The sequence below is a fragment of the Plutella xylostella genome, chromosome 29 (assembly GCF_932276165.1).
Source record: "Plutella xylostella chromosome 29, ilPluXylo3.1, whole genome shotgun sequence".
NCBI lineage: Eukaryota > Metazoa > Arthropoda > Insecta > Lepidoptera > Plutellidae > Plutella > Plutella xylostella.
Genome location: NC_064009.1, coordinates 147,713 through 171,971, shown reverse-complemented (window position 1 = coordinate 171,971; position 24,259 = coordinate 147,713). Strand labels below are relative to the sequence as shown.

At 40.6% G+C, this 24,259-nt stretch overlaps 1 protein-coding gene across 3 annotated transcripts; it reads left to right on the top strand.

Annotated features, from left to right (window-relative positions):
• Positions 1–365: 365 nt before the first annotated feature.
• Positions 366–17,643, top strand: LOC105387451 (alanine aminotransferase 1). Of its 3 annotated transcripts, XM_048631648.1 has the most exons (14): positions 366–524; positions 790–1,097; positions 3,137–3,226; positions 4,347–4,441; positions 5,802–5,907; positions 6,478–6,562; positions 7,169–7,236; positions 7,629–7,640; positions 8,545–8,667; positions 13,407–13,535; positions 14,698–14,907; positions 15,838–15,981; positions 16,394–16,508; positions 16,929–17,643. In XM_048631648.1, exons 2-14 carry the CDS (start codon positions 858–860, stop codon positions 17,075–17,077), a joined length of 1,566 nt encoding a protein of 521 aa, XP_048487605.1. In that variant the 5' UTR covers positions 366–524; positions 790–857; the 3' UTR covers positions 17,078–17,643. The 3 variants fall into 3 exon arrangements, with proteins under 3 accessions (XP_048487605.1, XP_048487604.1, XP_048487606.1); XM_048631647.1 differs by lacking the exon at positions 7,629–7,640 and having other exon boundaries at positions 8,533–8,667; XM_048631649.1 differs by lacking the exons at positions 366–524; positions 7,629–7,640 and adding an exon at positions 550–691 and having other exon boundaries at positions 8,533–8,667.
• The last annotated feature ends 6,616 nt before the right edge of the window (positions 17,644–24,259 follow it).

Here is a 24,259-nt window from a genome sequence, read left to right as displayed (position 1 = left end):
AATAGGTTTTACGGCTTTAAAATAACCCAAGTACCTACTTCACTACATACAAAAACCACGTTTCCTAGTGTTTTTTATGTTTTCAGAATATAATAAATATATTATTTAACTAAGATACCTATTTAGGAACTTTTATGCACCTAGGTATAGGTAAGGCATGTCTAATAGGCACTTAACTAACAGTGACCTAACTCGCGTACCTTATAAAAAAAACGTAAGAACGTAACATTTCAGTTAGTTCACAGGATAATAATATAATGAACCAATCAAAATTACCAAGCTGTCTGTAAAATTTTCAGGAAGTAAGAACCTATTGCAGTTTCAGGTAGAACAGCATAGCAACCTCTGTCCCATTTCACTTTCAGTCAGCTGTTTCGTGGAATGTTGCCAATTTCAAGACAAATATCTCCGCCAATATTGTTATATAACTTAGTGAACAAATAATAAATTCTTCGTGTGATTCTCGTCAGTTAATATTACAATAGCATCGTAGTAGATAAGAGTGGTTTCAACACACGCTTAAGGTTTGTTTTGCCATCTTCTAACCTCATTTGTCAGGTCAGTCAGTGATAACGATATCGATCATCCATCACAAATAGTCCACTCTGTGACGTCATAATCGATATAATTCAAGCGTGAATCGAATCTTTATCGATCATGCTTTTTAATACACCACTATCTTTTGGTGGAGGTGGGTTTGATATCATTTTAATTTAATTAAAATCGTAGAATTCTGAATTAAACAGTAAACCATAATTCATGAAATATTCAAATTAAATTATTTGTTAGGTTTAGAGCTACGGACGCGCTGAGTGGAGTCAAGAAAAGTGTAGAAAGAAGTGATATTGATTAGGAGAATGTCGACCATGACAACGAAGTTGATAAGCCGACCGGCAGTTGTCAGTCGGCTGTTGTGTGGCGCGCGGAGTCCGCTGCGAATTGAACGTACGCTCGCTGCACACAAACAAGACCCCAACATGGCTGAGAACAAGGCGGTGACCATGGAGAACATCAACCCGAACATCCTGCGGTTGGAGTACGCCGTGCGCGGCCCGCTCGTCATCCGCGCCGCCGAGATCGAGAAGGAACTCGAGAAGGTACGTCCAGCGCCGCCGCCGTCACCCTCCCCATGATCTCACGTGTCCTATCAGACTTTGACTAGGTCCAGGAAGCTGCCCTGGCCACTTATATTGTGCGCCATATGGTGGCAACACAGGGGGTCACATGAGGGTCAACATTAGATTCTTCTGTAGGTCAGCTGACTCTGTTGTGAAATTTGTTTGGTTATATCACTACAATCATGGTAAATTTAAAGTTGCACAACTAGAGCACCCATTAGCACACACATTTAATACTATTCAGACCATGAATTACTTCCTGCCAGTCAACTGACAATGTTTGGTGGAGAATAGGTCCAACATTCTGAACTGTTCCTCACACAGTGTGATAATTATTCAGATGATGATGTGTGTTTAGCTCGGGAATGCTAATTAGAAATGGCAAGTTATGGAAGGTGATAAAAAGTTGTTATTATTGATTATCACGGGAGAAGGCAGTCAGGAACTTAACTATAGGAGGTTTTTCATTGCGGTATATGGTTATGTGATTACTTTTACTGTCATCCTTTAAATTTTACCAAGTATTTTAAACAGAAACACTCACAATCATTACTACTTTGTGTTACATGAATCAAAGCACTGGTATGCAACTAGTATTATGGAAGGCAATGCAAAGGTGCTATGGGCTTACTGTATTAACTTTTAATTGAGTTAAAATTACATGTTGTTATTATTTGTAAAAGTTTTTATTTTATTTTACTTTTCATTACAAATTCTCCGTGGCAACATCTATCAAATACTGTAGATAATCTTATCTTTGCACTCTCTAGATTTGGACGGTTCGCTAAACTGTTTACACAAGATATATTAATAGCCCAATGTTTACTGTTCCTATAACTGCTGTATGTTCAAGGTTGGTCATTTCCAAGATTTACTGCTTTTGTTAGAGTGCATTTCCATGGAAATACTCCAGGAAATTATTCAAAACTTTGTAAGTACTTATAACACCAGCTAGGTCAGCTAAAGTGCTCAAATCATACTATTGATGAATAGGTATTATTAAACAAATTATGGTAGATGAGTTCCTAAGTGCCACCAAGGGTATGATTCTTGCTGGTCCAGTAATGGGAAATTGTTGATGAAATATGTTATTTTAATTAGATTCAACTACAATATACTTAATCAGTATTCAGTATACATTTGGAACAATCTTGTAAACTTAGCACAGTCTATTGTCATTTGTTGAGTGGTTATCCTTAGTGAAGGCCGCCGCTAATCAGTATGGATGGATTGTAATTAGCTTTACAATAAAAATACTTGTTTACATTAACTTCTAAGCTTGTTGTGACAGACACTGAATTAAGGTTTTTCACCATGGTAAAAGGATTAGGCATTCAGTTGAAGATAGCTTGAAATGGAATGGATAATAAATCCATTATTTTTTATCATTTATCAAGCTTGTTGATGTGATAATGCATGTAGCTCGATATCTCAGAGGAGATAACTATCATGTAATAATGTATAATTATGGTGTACCTAGAGTACCTACCTATCTGAAGTGAAATAAGTACTTACAGCAATTTAAAAGTAAACATAATAATTAACCATATTTTTTCCCGATGGCTGGTAATGATAATTATAAGTTGCTTTATACAACCAAATCTCCCTTCAGTTAAAATTTTATGTATCACAGCAGGCAGGAGTTCTTATTAATAAATAACATAATTTTCCATAAGAACAATACCCTTCTATGCCAATATTAGCACTGATTACTGCATACTACAACAGATACTTATCTACGAACACTAGACGACATCAACATACTCCCACCTAGGTACTGAAAGTAGATGCATTAATAGTTTATCATTAGACTAACTGTTTACAACATATTAACACACCTTCATATAACTATGTCTACCGCAAGAGCGAATTAACAATACGAGCAAACTTAATATGTTATAAAATCAAGAAACATTAGACATTTATGTGAGCTGTCACCGGAACAGATAAGTTTGTGGCACTGTACATAGAGGTATCTACAGCAGTCCCTTACTAACCCTGTATGTGGTACGTTTCAGGGCGCGCGCAAGCCGTTCAGCAAAGTGATCAAAGCCAACATCGGAGATGCACACGCCATGGGACAGGTGCCCATCACCTTCATCAGACAGGTACGAACACCAACTACCCAGGGAAAAGGATGTAGCATACTTATGATTCGTCTGAGACAAATCTGACTGGCCAATCCTATCAGCTAAGGTCAGGAGACAAGCCCTTGTCTAGCTATTGTGTTTGTCACAACGAAAGAGTCGTATTACGAGATACAAGAAATTAACATGAATACCTACAAAGTATTAGTCATAATCATAATATAAGCTGCACTGGGTGGAAATGGTATCTGATACAGAATCATACACATGTCGGTACCTACTTAGCATCAGACTATTATTTTATTACGATGTAAGTATCACCGATCAAACCACTATGTACTAGTACTACATAGTAAACAATGTTACGTAACACATAATGTAGCTACACTGCTACACTTGTTTAAATGTATGAAGTAATAATACGATAATTTATAAGAAATATGTCTGTAACCGCACTGCGAATTGCGAAATATTATGTAACTTCTTGACTTTAAAATACAGGCAAAGGTAACCTTGACCGAAACCTTACTATTACTATCCGCGAAGAAACAGCTAAATAAATAAAACTTGCCATTATAAGTAGACTCACTAATGGCTAAAAATTTTAAAACATTATTTATCCTGTTTTATGGTCGCATTTTTATCATAATTATATTTCAACTCTCAAATTCATCTTCTATGAAAATTGCCTCCACTTTGGTATTTTGTGAAAAAACAACAAATATTTCCATCATGATATCGAGTTTCTTATCTCTGTAGTTCACGGTCAAGTGGAAACACTTATGAATGTGAAATTACCTCGCGAATTTCGTAATGTTAATCAGTTATTATTTACAAACATTATAGGTAATTATTGCGGTCAAGGCGGCTTTTCTTTCATGAGACCAAAAGAAAATTCAACGTGTTTTCTGAATGTAAAGAACACTAACACATAGTCACACAACACAAACTTTGCCGTATAAAACATAGCCACCATCGGGCAAGTTAAGTTCTTGCGATGCGGCCCATCACTTGCTAGATCCTCAACACAACAGTAACTCATGGCTGGTGCGTATATTGCTTACGTTCTTGCGATACGGCCCATCACTAGCTAGACTCTCAATACAAACAGCAACTCATGGCTGTTGTGTGTCAATTCCAGGTGCTGGCGTGCGTGACGTACCCAGATCTCATCGACAAGGCTGACTTCCCCCCAGATGTTAAGAAGCGCGCCCGTGACATACTCGGCGCTTGCGGGTAGGTCTACATCACATATACATCTAAATACGAATTTGAAAACCGGTCAGATTATAAGACTCATTAGAGAATCATAGTCCTTCTGCTGTTCTAAACCATTACCTTCGTTCAACTGATGGTGTAGCTGGCAGATAGACAGTCTGCCCAAGCTTCTAGGTCAGTTTCTTGGCCACTGTCCCGGTGCTGCTTTCTTCTACGTGTCATATTAGTAAATTACTTTTAATCGCAACACTTCTTTATTAAATATTTTTTTATTTTTATTTGGAAAGATACCTTTAAATACAGAGATATAAACATTAGAATATGTATCATATGAGTTAATAATATACGAGGGCGGGTCAATAAGTCCGTGACTTTTATAATTTCCCGCCACTTAACTGAAAGAACAACATTGCTCCTGTCAACAGGCAACTGTCAACTGACATCTGTCAAAATTTGGACCAGTTACGTCACTTGGTTTGTGTTTTACACCCGTTCTTAGCAACTACCGCGTGATTTAAAAACATAATGGAAAAACCTGAATTTCGTGTGCTCACTAAGCATGATTTTTTGCGGAAAAAAACCATCACTGAAACCAAGGCTAAGCTTGATAAAGATTATGGGGACTCTGCACCATCAATATCTATGGTAAAAAGGGGTTTACTGAATTCCGTTCTGGCCGTACAAGTACGGAAGATGCCGGACGTCCATGGCACCCAGTTGAGGTCTCTACACCTGAAATGATTGAAAAAATTCACGACATGGTGTTGGCCGATCGGAGATTGAAAGTGAGAGGGATAGTGGAAGCCACAGGGATATCACGTGAATCAGTGGTTTCAATTTTGAATGATCACTTGGGTATGAAAAAGCTTTCCGCAAGATGGGTGCCGCGTTTGCTCACAAACGCAATCGAATGACAAAACTTCGCAGGAGTGTTTGGCGTTGTTCAACCGAAATTCAGACGAGTTTTTGCGCCGTTTTGTAACCGTGGACGAAACGTGGATCCACCACAACACACCAGAGACCAAACAGCAGTCTAAACAGTGGGTTTCTCGGGGTGAATCGGCGCCAAAGAAGGCCAAGGTGGGTATTTTGATGACCTCGTGAAATCTTATTTTTTGGAAGGGATAAAAAAATTGCTGAAACTTTGGACAAGGTGTATAGAGCTCAAAGGAGACTACGTTGAATAATAAAAAATAAAATTATCCAAAAACCAGTATTTTCTTCAAAAAGTCACGGACTTATTGACCCGCCCTCGTATTTTATGTCAAATGGTATGGTACCCTCCCATTTTTCTTTAACTATAACACTATCAGTCCCCTGTCTGTTTTCCGTATGGCCGTGTTATTGAATATTAACATTCTATTCTTTCCATCCCCAGTGGCGGGTCCATCGGTTCGTACACAGCCTCGCACGGCATCGAGCAGATCCGGCAGCACGTGGCGGAGTACATCGAGCGCCGCGACTGCCACCCCGCTCGCTGGCAGGTAAGGCCATGTCTAGCAATGATACTCAATACTCAATCTTTTATTGCATCCATAAGTAATTGTTGATTTAAAAAGGAAGGATACGCCCGTCAGAACGTTTTGTCAAAAGAAAATGGCACCCGTGCGTTGGCCCTAATTACCTATGCTCCAATCATCATCATCATCACGACCCATCACGTTCCCACTGCTGGGGCACGGGTCTCCTTCCAATGAAGGAAGGGTTTAGGCCTAGTCCTATGGTCCCTATTGCAAGACAAATACGAGGGGTAGGTTAGGTAGTCCAACAAAAATAATTTATTGATGGCCGCAGGCCACCTAATTCGGTAGTACGAGTTGTGATGTATCTGATTTCACTGCGAACTTTAAGCACTCCCCTGGATGGTCTAGTCTACTAGTTACCCCTAGATGGATTACTACTTTATAGTCGCAGTTATTTAATGTATGTATGCTATAGCTGTACAATTTTGTACCTTGTCAAACTTACAAACTGTCTATTCAATCATTAACGGTTTATTATGTAGATAGTTCAACAAGTGTATAGCTACTGATGCAGTGTACATGGTTTCACAGGACATCTGCCTGAGCGCCGGCGCCTCCACGGGCATCAAGAACGTGTTGCAGCTGCTCTGCAACCACCTCGACGGGAAGCCCTCCGGTAAGGCCTCGATCATTGGTACTTACATGCACTCTAGTTGCCTTCAGGTAGATACATTGAATGTGACAGAAAGAGCCCCCCTTATCCGAACGGAGAGTAGTTTGTAAAAATTGACGTTCATCAGAATTTTTTATAGTTTTACGATGAATAAAAATATTTGACTTTGACTTTGTGAAGTGATTGCCGAATGTGAAGCAAACAGGCCTCAGGACGGTCTTAGCTACATGCAAGCATGCAACCAACCTACAGTGGGTCGTAGTACCACTCGCTATGTAAGGAACGGATGGCTCAGCTACTAAAGATTAACGAAAGGGATTGCCTTGTGTCGAAGGAGCGTTATCCACAGAAACATATTGGAGTTGTGATAATATATTCGATGTCTTAGCTGGTAAGTTCGCTACAAAAAATATTGCGTATTCATCTTTCCATTCTATACATTTTCTTCTAGGTATCTGTTTGACGATTGGTTTCGTACCTAAGAGGTGCCATTTGTATCTAAAACTATATAGTGTGGTCACTATATTTAATTATTAGTACCTATCCATCAATAATTCAGTCTATATTAAAGTAATAAACTTTATGTAATAAACCTTTCTCTCATTCCAGGCGTGATGATCCCGATCCCGCAGTACCCGCTGTACTCGGCCTCGCTGGCGGAGTACGGACTCACACAGGTAATATAATGTTTGTTCATGAAAGGAAAGTAAAAACTAAATTACAAAAATAAACTTGATTTAGACTTCAAAAGTATATACATAGACTTATAAAACATTGTAATTTGTTTTTGTGTAAGATATTGGCATATGCTTATGAACTATATGGAGTGTCATGTCTGTGCAAAAGAAACGTCTCGACAAATAACACCTTACTTTCCAAGTGTGCTCTTATTTTCATTCAGTTTGGTTAGAACATTTGCGACTTCCATCATTGATACAATAGTTGTCATTACGTGAAACTTGAATCATTTCTCTCAGTTTGACAGCGTTTACCTTAATTTCTGCACTTGACACTCCATCTACCTCACATCATTTATCATCCACCCTACTCTCACATGTCTCACTCCCAGGTGGGCTACTACCTGATATGCCTCACATCTATTATCAACCATCTTGCTCACCCATATCTCACTCCTTAGGTGGGCTACTACCTGCAGGGCGATCACGAAAAACAGAGCTAACGTATAGAATCGAATGCGAGTGCGACAACTGTCAATTCGATAGGTAAAAAGTGTTCGAAAGTGCTGTCAAGTTGACACTAGTCGCACTCGCATTCGATTCTATATTTTTCGTGATCGCCCTGCAGATCTACTTCATATCATTCATCAACCACCCTACTCACACAACACATATCTCACTCCCCAGGTGGACTACTACCTGATCTATAATACAATACACTATACACAATTTACTCCCTGTACCTCCTGCAGGTTGACTGGTAGAAAATGCTTTTAGCATTAAGTCCACCTGATTGTACATAATTACTTTTGTATATTGTGCAATGAAGAACAAATAAATAAATAAATCTACTTCATATCATTTATCCACCATCTCCTCACACAACACATGCCTCACTCCTTAGGTGGGCTACTACGTGATCTACCTCACATCTATTACCAACCTATTCTATTCTGGTAGGGGGTGAAGTTCCTGTACGTGGCTCTCTCGAGTGGAACCTTTGTACATATCCCCTTGATTTCAGCTCAGCCAGCCTAGCTCCCGCGTAAACTGGAGTAGCAAACCTGGGTGTTGCAATAGCTGAGGTAGGCGCTCTGTTGGTCCAAGAATAGATAATCTTGTTTCTGTAGTAGGTGGACAAGCTAACAGAATATGTTCAACCGTCTCATCTACTTCCTTACATGTCCTACATAAGGGACTAGTTGAGTTTCCTATGGTATATAAGTGTTTTACTTATATACCATAGGTAACTACCTCACATCATTTATCCACAGTAACACGTGTCTCACTCCGTAGGTGGGCTATTACCTGGACGAGGCGGCGCAGTGGGGGCTGGCGTTAGACGAGTTGGAACGCAGCTACAAGGAGGCTCAGAAGGACTGCAATGTACGCGCGCTGGTGGTCATCAACCCGGGGAACCCTACCGGACAGGTAATGGGATTAGATTGCTATACTAGGCAGGATAGTTACCTAAACTGTTAAACAAACAATTTGGATTTTGGTTGTGCCCTAAAAATTTAAGACTCGTCTCAAGCTCGCCTCTTATTACATTATTTTTAAAAGGCACTACCTAGCATACATAATTTTATCAATCTATCTACGACGACGAAATAAATGCCTTTTTATTTCTTTCTTTCTTTCTATCTGATGATGGTTATTCCTTTAACTCCATAAGGAGGATAGGGCGTTAAGGCTGTCACTAAAGCTGGAAGAAAATCAGAATCTGTCAAATCTAGTGAGGGGGGGTTGAGGTATGCGGGGCGTTCTACGGACAATGACATGAAATTTTAACATAGTACTCGAAAACATAAAAGTGAAGACATGCCACTTTGTTAAAAATATACTAAGTAAGTAATATTGTTTTGTGATACGAAAATATTTATTTTTATTTGAAAGTATTTTTAATATTTAATAATTAATTATATATAAAGTTGTACCCGTGCCGATATTTATACAGGTTGTTGCAAAAAGGGTTTAATACTATGCCGAAACCTACGTGTGCAGTATGTTATTGATGTTATTTCTAAGCCAGGAAATGAAATCAGAATGTAAAAAAATCGCGAAAATATTATCAGAGTTTAATAGTTCAGGGTGTTGTATTAAACTCTGCCCCCGTGTAATAAAAAAAGTATAGTTAGCCGAAAGGGCGTTACTCAGGCGTCACTCTGAAAAACTTTTATCCTACGTAATTTTTTATATTCATGAAAAAAACGCTTCTTCATATAATTTTTTTTTGGTCACGTGACCTTTTAGTTAGACGACCTGTTTTTTTTTGGTGTTTCAAAAGCAGAACAGTAGTTTGCAGAACTCTGCATATACAGGGTGTCACAAAAGGTTACGTAGCTGGCAAAGGGATATGGGGAGGTCACCAGAAAAATAATAACATGTAAGTACCCCCGCAAGGGAGTACATTAGTACAAGGCGAGAGTGTGTATTTTTTTTTTAAGTACTTATGTGTATTTGGGATATGATAGAAATAATATTTTTGTTTCTTAAAAACCAAAAAAATTACACCTTGCTGCGCTCTTTTGCTCACTGTAAGTACACCTACAAATATTGCTGTATTAAAAAAAACGGTTTTGTTATAACGATTATAAAAAAAAAGTTATTTTCATGTCAAGGAGTCATTTACCTAATTACGATTTCACTCAACAGCAGGTGAACTGAAAAAATAAGTTCTAGTTCTATCATCACTTTAGATCGCAAACATTGTAACTCCACTTTTCTCGGCGAAAAGTACTCTTTGGTGTCAATAGAAACGTTTTTTGAATTCACATGTTTTCCTCTTTATTCGAAAAAAAAATACTGTATTCCGCATTTTACCATTTGTTTTCCTCTAAACCCCAAACCGTGATTTTTAAACAAGAAAACTTAGTAATTATACCCTTTATTCTCATATACAACGTGCGATGTAGGCGAACGTGAACGAAAACTATGCAATAAGCCTTTGTTTTTATTACTACTTTAGTAAATTACAATAACATACTCAACAATGTTAATTTTTTTTTGCAATGTTATGTTGTTAAATTAAGATCTAATATTTTATTAACATGAAGTTACTTTCAACTTTCTTTTGCATCTATGCGTCGAATCACAGCATGACGGCTGCTGCAGCTTCCTGCTGTCCTGTCCTCCAACCAATCCCACCAGTACTGCAGGTTGCGTCGAATACGAGCCATTCTCTTCGACTTGACAAGACAGGTGCTCCCGGAAGGATCATAGATCGCACGGAACCCGTACCGTATAGAGGCAACGGACTCCTTTGCAACAGCCCCCCAGATTCGGAAGTAGCCCATGCACTGCATGGCGAGCACAGCTGCAGCAATTTTTCGTAATGAATCATTGGGATGTCATCCCCGAAGGAGGCTCTCAGCCTCACGACCTGTGTGACATTAGAAAAATGCACTGTGCTAAAGCCGTTTGCGAGCTTGATTTGCAGGACCGCGTTGTATGCCAAGTTCCACAGCAGAGAGGTCCAAGACCTACCGCTGTGGAACTCCGCAACTGAACTTCTTCAGTGAAAACAAACCCTCTCTTTTCGCATCCTTAATGTACTTGTTAGACACGTATGACCTCTGTCAATTTTCTGCAGATGACGAGATAGAGAAGACAAGTGATGGTATACAAGAGCCGCCCTAAAGGTTCGCCCTCTAGGGGATAGAGTTGAACGCGGTTACTATTTTTAAGCAAACAGCCAGCGCAACAACTCGCCCGTGGTTCTTATCCTGCTCCGACAGTGAACGAACGCAAAGTATTGTACCCACTATTCGAATCCGCATTTCGGATGCCAAACTGACTGTCCGAAAGGTCGAAACCGTACCACCACAGAGGTATGACTCGTTCGAAGAGCTTATCAGGCTCTTACAGCAATCAGATGTGTCGGTACACTGAAAGATAATCTACAGGCCTGCTTTATTTATTTAGGAGCACTAATGGCCTCCTTTCAGTCATTGAGTCACTGGCACTCAGGCTGCGGTTGAACAGGAAGATAGACTGTCTAAACAAATCATTTTTAGGCTAGTTAAAAAAAACTTTAGGTGGGTAGTATGCCAACTAGAACTACAAATAAAACAGTATTTTTGTCTCCTCTAAAATTTGGTCACGAGGAGTTACGATGATTACGATCTAAGGTGACGCTGACGATATTTTATACAAGGTATTGAAAAAAGGGTATAAAGCTTAGCCAAAAGTGGATTTAGGTGCCATTCTGATCCACTTTTCTTCTACAATTTTGAAAATTCACGTAGCAAAACCTTTTACATAGAAACTTATTCGATCACGTGACTTTTTACTATAGAGACCGAATTTATTTTTCGAGAATTTCCAAAACTTGGAGAACAAAAGTTGTTCAGAATAACCCCTGAGTCAAACCCTTTCGGCACAGTATACCCTTTTTGCAACATCCTGTATAGGTAATATCAGGTTTATAAAAGACCTGGGCCTGTAGAGTGAGACTCGGCATGGGGAGTCATAATTTATAGATCTTTTAGGTTGCAGTGGCGAATGGGCACTGGTAGCCCTGCCCTTTTCTATAACTATAACTATAGGTAATTTTATGGCAATTTAAAAATGGTATAACATTTATCTATTTGAAAAAATCATTAAAAATATACATTACCTATCACCGTAATTTAAAAAAAAAATTCAGCCCTTACTTTAAACTTATAACACCCCTCTATTTCCTTCAGGGGTTAAAAAACCTGTGTATTTAATATTTTCTTATGAGTTTTTTTTTAAAACTAGGCTCTTACATAGTTGTACATAATATTATGCGGTATTTTATTCCACTTGTAACGCATAAAATTCATAGCTACAGTAAACATTTCATTTTTTTCATGGCGAGATACAGTCGCACTTAACCGCTTTTTTGCAAAGCTTGTTAAATAGATTTAAAAAATTATGTAAATTTTAGATCTTCAATTTTTTAAAAATACTTACTTATTTTTAACAACCTGTAGTGTACAGACTACAGACTACCACATCTTAAAATATATATATTTTTAATTAACTACGGTTTTTGGTTTCAAATAAAACAAATTATGAACTTACTTTTCAACACCCTGTATATTGTGTAGCTTACCTACCATACACAACCGTTAAAATAAAATAAATTACCCCTCAGAATATAAACAGGCTCGCGCTTTGGCATACTGCATTGACCGTATAGTTCTTATTCGGAGAATCTAATAAGTGTCATTATGTGCAATGTTTACCTTTATCTATGCATCTGTAACTCTATAGTAAAAAATGTAAACAAATCGAAAAGGCGAAATGTTTTCTAAGAATTTTCGGCTTTTCTGCATCTAAAATGATTAGAAAATTAACTTTCCATAGCAAATGCATATGTATTATAATACTTGTAGTCATAATTTGTTGATTTAATCAGTTTTTGTGAAATATTTGATAAAAAATAAAATGGCGTGGGTATCGCTCCTAACAGGCCGCCACCAGGGCGACGACTGAAGAAATCTGAAATCTGTCACGGTGTCATCATTTTTAAACCGGAATTTATTAGTTTTTTGCAAAAAAAGTTGACTTCTGGTCCATTAAATCCAACTCTTTAAGGTAACTTTGTTAAGAATTTAATTACCTACACATACATATAAGATTCCATGAAAATGGGCCCTCTGATTTCGAGGGTTTTTTCATAATAAGTCAAAAAATGGCAAAAGACATGGTGTGTTTGCAATTTTTTTTAACATACTTATTATAATCCTGCACCAATTTATAAGCAACTAACATGTTCAGTATACCCTCTGCTACAAAATATATTTTTATCAATGTGATAGAAGCCACCGTTTTTCCAATCTAATCAAGTATATCAAGCCGACTTTAGCATTTTAGCTTTAGGGATCCCCTTAACAGTTTTTTTTCCAGTATCTGTCCTAGGCTCTTTCCTTGGTTACATCCCTGGAGATTTCGACGGAATTGAGGTCACTGAGATTGCATTTCCAAGTTATTCCAGTTGTCCTTTTGCGTCTTCTACCCTACACTCTTACCATCTATTTAAACACTGGTGTCAATAAGTGATTTTCATTTTGATTTGGACTGTTGATTATACAATATACTTTAAATGCATAAACCAATTTTAACATCTTATGCGACATGTTGTTTATGGTTTTAAATAAATGAAATGAAAATACTGACCGCCCTCCCCCCTCCCCCCGCAGGTGCTGACCCGCTCCAACATCGAGTCCATCATCAAGTTCGCGCACGCGCACCGCCTGCTCGTGTTCGCCGACGAGGTGTACCAGGACAACGTGTACGCAGAGGGCAGCCAGTTCCACTCCTTCAAGAAGGTACACTTGTCCAAAATTAATAATGCACATGCAGATCTTCACACCCGAATCATGAAATCGTAAGAGCCTTAAAGAAACACTTGCATTTTGCACCTTGTTCGAAAGAAATAGGAGTCGATATCATGTGTCACATAATCGAAAACAACCGATCTGTCAAAGATTTCTATGCGCATTATCAATTTTGGAGCACTGTAGGTCTTTATTCACTCAATACTAAAGCCCCCATTCATTATACGCACCGCGGGCCGAGCGCCGAACTGTACCAATCCGTGGACAAATCCGTCATCACCTACACACTACACGAGCCTTGCACAAAGAACATAATCTATTTCCCTCGCGGCGCTCTCGTCTTCAGACCAGATTTGTCCGCGGATTTATCGCTGGTGATTGGTGCGCCCGTGAATGGGAGCCTTAACAGTAGTGGTTGTATAGGCTGTCTAAAGCTTTGTCAAACGTCAGAGCGCTAACTTGGCGCTGCGCTATGACGCTAAGATGCGCTGTACTACTATGGTAAAATACCGTAAAACAGAGCACCAGCGCTAGCAGTACACATCGCAACGCGGCCTCAAGTTAGCGCTCTGACGCGGGCTAGTAATGCGCTCTGTTTGACAAATAATATAATATAATAATATGTGGGGACATCTCACACTCGGTCATCCGACCAAGCTAGGCAGAACCTGTGTTATGGGTGTCGGAAAACTGATGTATCTACACAAATACATAGATAGATACATACTAAATATAAATATCAACAACCAAGACCCGAGTACAAATATCTGTCTTTAAACAAATATTGGCCCCAGCCGGGAATCGAACCCGGGACCTTCGGTATAGCAGTCAGGGTCACTAACCACTACGCCATTCAGCCGTAATGTCCATTGTGGAAAATTTTACAACAATAGTTTTACGAGCTTTACGGCAGGCTGATGGTAGACATGGCCTCCAAACCGGTTATTCATAAATATGGCTAGCCGTGTTGGTGTTGTAACCGCCAAATATTTGCAAAATCTTTCCATTCGAACTATAAATAAATAAATAAATCAATATATTATATTTGGGGACATCTCACACACGACCATCCGACCCCAAGCTAGGCAGAACCTGTGTTATGGATATATCTACACAATACATACACAACTTTTAACTCGAATCTCCATTCCAGGTGCTCCGCGAACTCGGCGAGCCCTACTCCTCCACCCTGGAACTAGCCTCCTTCATGTCCATCAGCAAGGGCTACATGGGCGAGTGCGGGCTGCGCGGCGGCTGGGCCGAGCTGGTGAACCTGGCGCCGCCCGTGCAGGCGCAGCTGTACAAGTGTGTCAGCGCCATGCTGTGTCCCAGCGCGCTGGGGCAGGCCGCCATCGACTGTGTGGTCAGTACATATATACATGTTCCACTTACTTACATACGCAACGGATCCCTAGTACGGATGAAGATGTACATAAGTAGTACAGGCTGCTATAGACTGTGTGGTGAGTACATTTATAGATGTTCCACTTACATACATAGGCAACAAATCACTATTACAGAAGAAGATTGCCTGCGCCTAAAAGTATACAGGCGGAGTTTTTAAAATAGCAATCTCAAGCTCACATGCTGCTCAAGCACATCCACATAAACACCACTGCTACACACATCACACACAACACGTCCCCGGATTTATAACAGATGTAGCTGGTCCCTTCATCATCAGGATCGCAGGTACATAAGTAGTACAGGCTGCTATAGACTGCGTGGTGAGTATATTGGAGCTGGAGGGTCATTGTCTTAATTGACGTACGAACGAGAATCCACGCTTAATACAACGAGCCGTGGTTACCGCAATCGAAGCGGCTTAGGAGAAACTATACTGCAGCAAAAGTGACCAGTCGTCGTGGCTAAGGTGCCATTTTAGAAGGTTATAGGTGCTAATTTTATTGTTTGGATACGTAGCCGGCGACGTGGCCATATCGTCCCGGTGAAGGAGGGCACTAATGTTCTGTTACTATTATTTTCACATTTAAAAACGTCTTTAAATTTTAAAGACGACCGAATGGCGTAGTGGTTAGTGTCCCTGACTACTGAGCCGATGGTCCCGGGTTCGATTCCCGGCTGGGGCAGATATTTGTTTAAACACAGATATTTTGTTCTCGGGTCTTGGATGTGCCCGTAAAATGGCTATTACATTTGGCCTAATATAACACTCTGGCGAAAAGTGGGTGCAGCAATGCACCTCTGCTAACAGTACATTAGTACAAGGCGTGAGTGCGGGTTTTTTTTTTTAAACGTGTATTTTTTTTTAAAACTTCCTTTTCTTCCCCAGGCCAAACCGCCGATGCCGGGCGAGCCGTCCTACGAGCAGTGGGCGCGCGAGAAGGCGAACGTGCTGTCTTCACTGCGAGAACGCGCCACACTCATCGCGGACACATTCAACCAGATGGAGGGGTTCAAGTGTAATGTCGTGCAGGTCAGTGTGTGTAGTGTATGTCGGGAGAGAGATTAGTGGCGCTACGGACTGTTATTACAGAAGCTCAGTCAAATTCAATAAGTCATATCTGCTGAACGGTTTCTTATTTTTAGGGTAGACGTTTATGGGTTACTGTTATGGCAAAATGAGGGAAGCTGGGATGTTGCTACTTAGTCAGCAACCAAAATACTCGACTGCTGAAGATAGGCATCTTTTAAGGACCACAGATGTTCTTAATAGAGGTCTATGTTCAGCAGTGCAGCGTTTCCTCATGGGAACGTTTCCCGGCTCCGTATGTAACGTTTCGGGGCACCGGACGATCCTATAGTACAAACTGCGCTTTCATATCCGTAATCTCAACTGCATACTATCTCCAGAAGAAGCATACTAACTGCAACGCTATATGTTCCAGGGCGCGATGTACGCGTTCCCTAGCTTCGAGCTGCCGCCGCGTGCGCTGGAGGCCGCCAAGGCCGCCGGGAAGGAGCCCGACGTGTTCTACGCATTCGAGCTGCTGGAGCAGACCGGTGAGAACACTTGTACATCCCGAGTCTGTCCGCTGCGTTGATCATGATGCATGGCATTAATTGTGACTCAATCTTGACGACCGAATGCTTGACTGAATCGATTCGCAGTCGGCGCAAATATTTATTTAAAGACAGATATTTATACTCAGGTCTTGGTGCTAATATGTATACAATATATATCTGCTGCTGTCCGTTACTCATATTACAGACTCTGTCTATGTCTGTCGATGGCCCGAGTTCGAGCCGACAAACTCTGCCTGTATTGCCAAAGATCTCCGGTCGGGATCCCAGCCGATGTACTTATTTGTATGAAGACATATTTCTTTCTCCTTGTTCCATCCGTGTGCCTTCGAAAAGTGTTATTGATGAACACTCAGTACCAAGACTTTAGATATACTTAAAGTAAACATTGTTTGGCAGGTATCTGCGTGGTCCCCGGCAGCGGGTTCGGGCAGCGGCCCGGCACGTTCCACTTCCGCACCACCATCCTGCCGCAGCCCGAGCTGCTCAAGCAGATGCTGGACTCCTTCAAGCAGTTCCACCAGGCCTTCACCGCCAAGTACGCGTAACCACCGCGCCCCACCACGAGACACTGGCAGAATCAACCACACACCAGACACTAGCAGAATCAAACACATGCGATTAGCGGACACTAGCAGAATCAACAAATGACAGTAGCAAAGCCACCTACACCTAGCATGTGCGCAAGAGCAATTCTTCTCGAATGTTTCTGTTCAACTGCATTATGAAGTTAAATTACAAGTTGCATAGTCAATTAGTTGAATGAAAATTAAAAAGTTATAGTTGAGGGCTTAAATTGTGACTAATTTGGTTTTTGATAGTAAAAATTGCGCAAATAAAGCCAGCGTTTCTAACCGATATAGTTTAGATGTTGGTAAATGTATGTTGATTTATTTAGAATATATTTTAATTAAGTATTACACTATCCTGTCATAGAGACCAAGCTATATTTTAGCAAAAAGTAATAAATTGTCTGAGCAAGTAAAGTGACTAGATTGAATCAAGTGGTTGACATTATGGATTTAGCATATAATTACTTTAAAAGGTACAACTTTTATACCTACTTGCCTAAATTAGGTGTGTAAAAGATAACTTTCTCTGTATATATCTGTAACATATAAACATTGAAATTGGAAATTATACTCGAGTATTGTATGTGTCTAGTCTATCGTGCCATTTTGATAATCTTCAACACATTTGAAATTAATAACTTATAATAATTGTATCTACACCGGTGGACTCTACCATCATTCAGTCAGAAATGGGCCACACTTTGTAAACTTTATTAAAAGTAGTGTAAAGTTTTGATCTAAGTTATTAAATTAAAGAGCCTGTGATTTTTTGGTTAAATATAAAATTTATTTTTAATAATATTTATAGTTATGTATTCAATACAATTTGTTATATCCTGGATACCCTCATTTATTCAGCATTTTGTTTATATAAAAGTCACTTGAGTTAAGATTTATACTTTGTTTTGTGGCATTCCCTTTATATAGGATGTTAAATATTTGTGAGATTGTATTGGATAATGGTATTTATAAGTCGTTGTTACGACGTTTGTTACACATCAATATACCTGGCATGTTGCAGCTACACTCTCTTGTTTCATTTCTACTACTATTGCAGCATCTATTACCTAAGTTATACATTATCAGGTAGTCGCACAGCTTGCTATATTATGATAATAGAATAGACTGACCGCCGAAGAGTGGTAGTTGTGGGACAATTTAAAGGGCTTTTGGGGGTTTCTTAGAAAGTACCTAAATAGTATTCTATTCTGTGTAGGGTAACGTAACGTACCTAGGGACATTTTCGACTACCCCAACTTTGAATGAAGCTATCGCAGCGTACAACTAAGATATTAATGTGAAATTTTCTTTATTCGGTAGGATATATAATCTATTATCACTAGTATTTGTGCTAAAGCTTTAGTGTGGCCAGATTTTATTAAATTAAGATAAAAGTAAAAAGGCTTGTTTTGACCCAAGGTACGTTACACGTTTGTACCTTGGGACACTGTTTCCTATAGCTTTGTACTATGGAAAATGCAAACTTCTAAATAACGTCTTATATCTCTGTTCTTATTGATTTACTGCATCTCTCTTCTGTCTAGTTTCACTCTGGCACTAATAAGAACAGAGATATAAGGCGTTATTTAAATGTTTGCATTTTCCATAGTACAAAGCCATAGGAAACAGTGTCCCAAGGTACAAATTTAATCGTGTCCCAAGGTACAAAAAAGCAATATTTAACCAAAATTTAAATATCTTTATTTTTAATTAATAGGAATCTTTCAGATAATTGCCAGTCATAAAATTAAATAACTGAAAAGTTATACGTGACATCCATGTCTTTATTTTGAGCATGCCTCAATGAGATAAAGCAACACAAAAAACTATACAAAAGCTACTTTTGACTCCAAAAAACTTCATATTGTCTTCAACACACACTCGATGCTGGTATGATCACGAGACTCACTAGTTTTGCCAAGCGAGTAAAATACTATACCTAGGGTAGAATTTTAATGTGTTTATTTAGCCGGTTTTTAAAATACAATCAATGTCCCGAGGTACAAGCGTCCCAAGGTACGTTACGTTACCCTACATAAGTATGACCAATATGAATTTACACAAAAAATGTGTTACTTTTGGTTTAATTTTGGGTAACGATTACACAAAAGGATGTTGCGTTTATTTTCTGATACATTTGTCAATTTTGGAGGCCTTACCCTTAAAATCCATTGGCTGACCTCAAAAGAGCCATAAAAGTAAATAAACGATATACTAGAACTTCGTCAACAAGATCTCCCTATTACCTATTTTGTTGTGTTATTCTGTCTGGACTCGGATTTATTACTCTGCTAGTTATAAAAGTGTTTTCACATTCATGAAAGGAATTGTTATTTATCTCGCCGCCATTGCTTCCAGCTTCACTCGCTCTAACTTACACAGAGATAACAACTTGCGAGGGGAATCGTTCGAGTCTACTTGACAAACAGCTTTCTAGTAACTGTTTAGGTAAGTACTAAAGGACATAAGTAAACCTTTATGTTCATAAAAAAGATTCAGAAGGCTTCTATTATTCAAGGTTGGATCTTTACAATCTTTCAATGACCGTCACGAGACTCACCCCGATTTTTCATACACACGACACTAACTGTATTCTAAATAAAATAAGATTGTATGTAAAATACGAGATACGATCGCCATACTCCGTAGTTAATTACTTATTAAGTACAAGTAACGATAGCCTATCGATACCTATTTACTGCTGCTAAACAAATTCGATGGCCCCATACGGGAATCGAACCGGGTCCAGCCTTGAACATCGTTTCAATCTTCAGCGGTTTAAAAGTAAAATACTGATTTTTGTCGTGATTTTTTTAAGTTCAGCTACTACGAGTATTATCGATAGGTCAACTAAAGCAGGTACTTATATTTATGAAAGTGTTGTGCCTACAGAAAGTTGTGTGTCACATCTCGAGGGATAAACAGATAGGGGAGACGCGGCGGCGGCGGCGGCGCGGCGGGTGACTTGTGTGTTTCTTTATTACGCAACTTTTCACAACGACTTCTCACCAGATTCCGGGAAAGGGTTACACACACACACACACACACACACACACACACACAAACACACAGTGACTACAAGTTACAAGTACACGACTGTTGTTTGGCAGAAACTTTGTGAAATGTTGTTACAGAAAGCTTACGTTATGAGTTTTGTTTGATGCAGTTTATGACGATGATAATGGGACCTTAATGTGTTATAAATGCCCCGAAAATTGTTATGCTAATTGAGATATACTTACTTACAACATTATAGTTTATAGTCCTGGGACTGGTTGTATGTACCCTTTGATTAATATAATCAAAGTATGTACCCAATCAAGAAACAAACCTATGTATACTTAACTTAACTTATGTATACTTATGTATACTTAGCATCTTGTAAATAAACACTCTACTATTTCGCCGATATTTCTTGTGTTCAAATAGGATAGATAAATCCGGTAGGTAGGTACTTATGCTGTTTAGATAAAGTCAATTTCTGGGCAGAGCCGGGATAAGGGTCTGATATGATACAATTTATCCGCCATGTGATGTGGATCAATCCGTCGTCCGTCCGCGTCGGTACTCGGCCTACAGGAAGGGTCGTTGTGGACATAAAAACATATTTTCGTTTGTCTCGCCCGGTATAGGGTGGCTACCCTATACGTACAAAGAAAAAATAGGTTTTATAGTTTACCGTTAGGAGCGAAGGTTTTACGTTTCTCTTTGATATTTATATCTGTTTTATAATGATCTCAGACAAAATTATGATTAAACAGAGGATATTATATTATAGCCTCATAATCGTTTTACATTTTAATCATTCCGTCTTCCCTAGAGAAGCTGCTCTACATTGCATATCGACAACTCTTTAATAAGTACTTAAAGAATCTTAGTAAATACAATTACTATCTAAGTATTATCAAAAGAGTATTGGACACTATGGGACATAACAATCTAAGCTCAGTCATGTAAATAAAAGCCTTGAATCTGAATCTTAATTAACCAAGGTAACCTAGGAAAGACAAGACAAAATACTTATACAGCAAAATCACGTAAGTCGCGTCTCGTACATGTAACTTCCAAAGCTACCCAGTTCCTCACGGCTGACAGTGGCAGCCGGGCCGCCCACGACGAGGGGCGTAAGATTTAGGGCTCTGTGTACAGCCGGGGCGGCGGCGGCGGCGGCGGGGACACACAACACATCACCGTCGCAACTGCCACTTCACTCACTCGCCGAATAACATTTACAATTTTACCAACATGCCGACGCACCGGCTTGTTTACGACGAGTGTGCTCATGTTTACTAAAGTCTTCTTTTCAGTTGCTTTCTCAGACATGAGATAAGTGTAATGTAGCCAAATAGCAGAAACGGTACTCTTATACCTATTCTTCATGTCTATAGGTCTACCCGTCCCACACGTCCCGTATGTCATAGCCGCTTCTGTCTTCAATTCTCAACCTAACGCCTCTCGAGGCTGTATCATTAGGACATTGTTACCCGGGGGATGAAGAGGGTTGGATCTCGCAGACAATCGCCCCAAGGTTTTCGAGCATTTTCAGGTTTGATCTTGTTACATTTCCAGTAGACCCAAAGTGATGGATATTTTCGATGAACAAACTTTCGACGAACAGTGTGTGGCGGCACGCCACGTCCCATCACTAGCGGAGGCTACACCCATCACTACGCGCGCCACCACTCCAGGCGTGCGAGGGGCATGCAAGCGGTGCGGGTGTGCCGCGGCCGAGGGGCGAGGAACCGGGCCCCAGTCGACCGGCGCCCGCGCCAGTGCTACGCAAATCGCTCCCCGCGCAAGACCTATGTCGCTTCGCCGCTCCGCCGCCTTGCTTATTACGCGCTTAGCTTATGCTTATAATAATATATTTAAGTTGTAAATACTTTGAAGAAACGAACATTATACGTTTATATGTGGAGTTCGCGTTTAATTGGACATCCCAAGTAGTCAGGAACCCACATCTGGTGACCTCCGAATAAAGTTACGCGCTCGCGAAATAAAATGGCCCGGCCTACGACGTACGAAGCTATACCGCCCCAGCGACCAGAGGACAGCAACGACGCCTTTCAAGACTCCGCCCCGATGCCCGGCGCGTCGGTGGACCGCGTGGCGGTACGCCTGCCGCCATTTTGGTCCGAAGATCCCGATGCTGGTTTGCACAAGCTGAGGCGCAATTTCAGCTGTCCGGCATCAAGGAGGATTCTACTAAATTTAATCTCGTTGTTACGCAACTTGACAACAGGTATGCCCGAGAGGTTAAAGAATTAATTAAGAAGCCGCCTGCTAATGACAAATACGAAAAGCTGAAGCAACAATTAACTAAGAGAGTATCTGTTTCACGGGAGCTTCAAATAAGCCAGTTAATGGCAGGAGAGGAATTAGGTGATAGGAAACCATCTCAGTTCTTACGACACCTTCAGACATTGGCCGACGGAGGAGTTTCTGAGGAATTTTTAAGAGGAATGTGGGCCAACAGGTTACCTACGCACGTGCAGGCAATTATAATATCACAGTCCGGCACCTTAGAAGAAGTAGCCGAGCTGGCCGACAAAATTTGTGAGATTTCGCCGCCATCAACATTACAGGTCGCATCCACGTCAGGATTACAGGGTGCAGGATCAGGATGTGCACCGCCAGTACCTATAAATAATTTTGATGCTCTGTTACAGCGATTAGATACCATGATCACGGCGCGGATTGAATCTGCTCTTTCGCAGCAAATTGCGCAGCTCTCCATACAAGATGGCCGCCACCGCGCACCCTTCCGCCACGTGGCAGCCAGGCCAAGGAACAGGAGCCGCAGCCGTAGCAGAAGCCGTGTCGCAGGTATATGTTGGTACCACAATATTTTCGGCGATAAAGCACAGAAATGCACCAAGCCATGCAACTTCCGTTCGGGAAACAAACACGACAGTCAATAAATGCGGCGAGCGACTGTCGAGCAACCAGCCGCCTGTTTGTCACGGATAGGAAATCAAAGGTTCAGTATTTAATTGATACCGGCTCAGATCTCTGCGTACTGCCACGTCGGTTTCTTCGGCGATCGGGGACTCCAACCGACTACAGTCTCACAGCTGCAAATGGTACTATCATTAATACATATGGCACTCTGAAAATACACCTGGACCTTGGACTACGGCGTGATTTCGTGTGGAACTTCGTCGTCGCAAGTGTGGACAAGCCGATTATCGGTGCCGATTTCCTCGCTCATTATGGCCTACTTATTGATTGCAGGAACAGTCGATTACTAGACAGCGTGACTTCACTTTCCTCGCCAGGATCGATGGGACAGTGCCACGTGCCGAGCATCAAAGCCATATCCGGTAACAGTGAGTACCACAACCTGTTAGCCAAGTACCCCACACTTACAAAGCCATCTGGTGTGCAGCGAGAAGTCAAACATTCGACAGTCCACTTCATCCGTACTTTACCAGGCCCTCCAGTCTTCTGCAGACCGCGCCGTCTCGCGCCTGATAGGTTGAGGATAGCAAAAACTCAGTTCGAGGAGATGATAAGAGATGGTACCGCTCGCCAATCAGACTCACCATGGGCATCCGCACTACACCTGGCACCTAAGAAAGACGGCTGGAGACCCTGTGGAGATTACCGTGCCCTCAATGCACGTACAGTACCAGACAGGTATCCGATCAGGCACATTGAGGACTATTCCAGCAGGCTCGCAGGATGTTCTGTATTCACCAAAATCGACCTCATAAAGGCATATAATCAGATTCCAGTTTTTCCAGCTGATATTCCGAAGACAGCGATCACAACACCCTTCGGCATGTTCGAATTCCCATTTATGTCATTTGGGCTTCGAAATGCCGCACAGACATTTCAGAGATTTCTCGATGAGGTGCTCCGAGGCCTAGATTGCTGCTATTCGTATATCGATGATATTCTGGTCTTTTCCAGAAGTAAACAGGAACACCTGGAACACCTGGAAGCAGTCTTCGAGAGATTGAACAAATACGGCTTGCTAATCAACGAAAACAAATGCTGTTTCGGCGTCAAAGAGGTAACGTTTCTTGGCTATACAATCTCCGAAGCTGGCACCCGACCAATGGACGACAAGATCCAGGTGATCCAAGACTTTCCACCTCCAAAAACCGTGAACGGGTTACGAAGGTTTCTGGGAATGCTTAATTTCTACAGGCG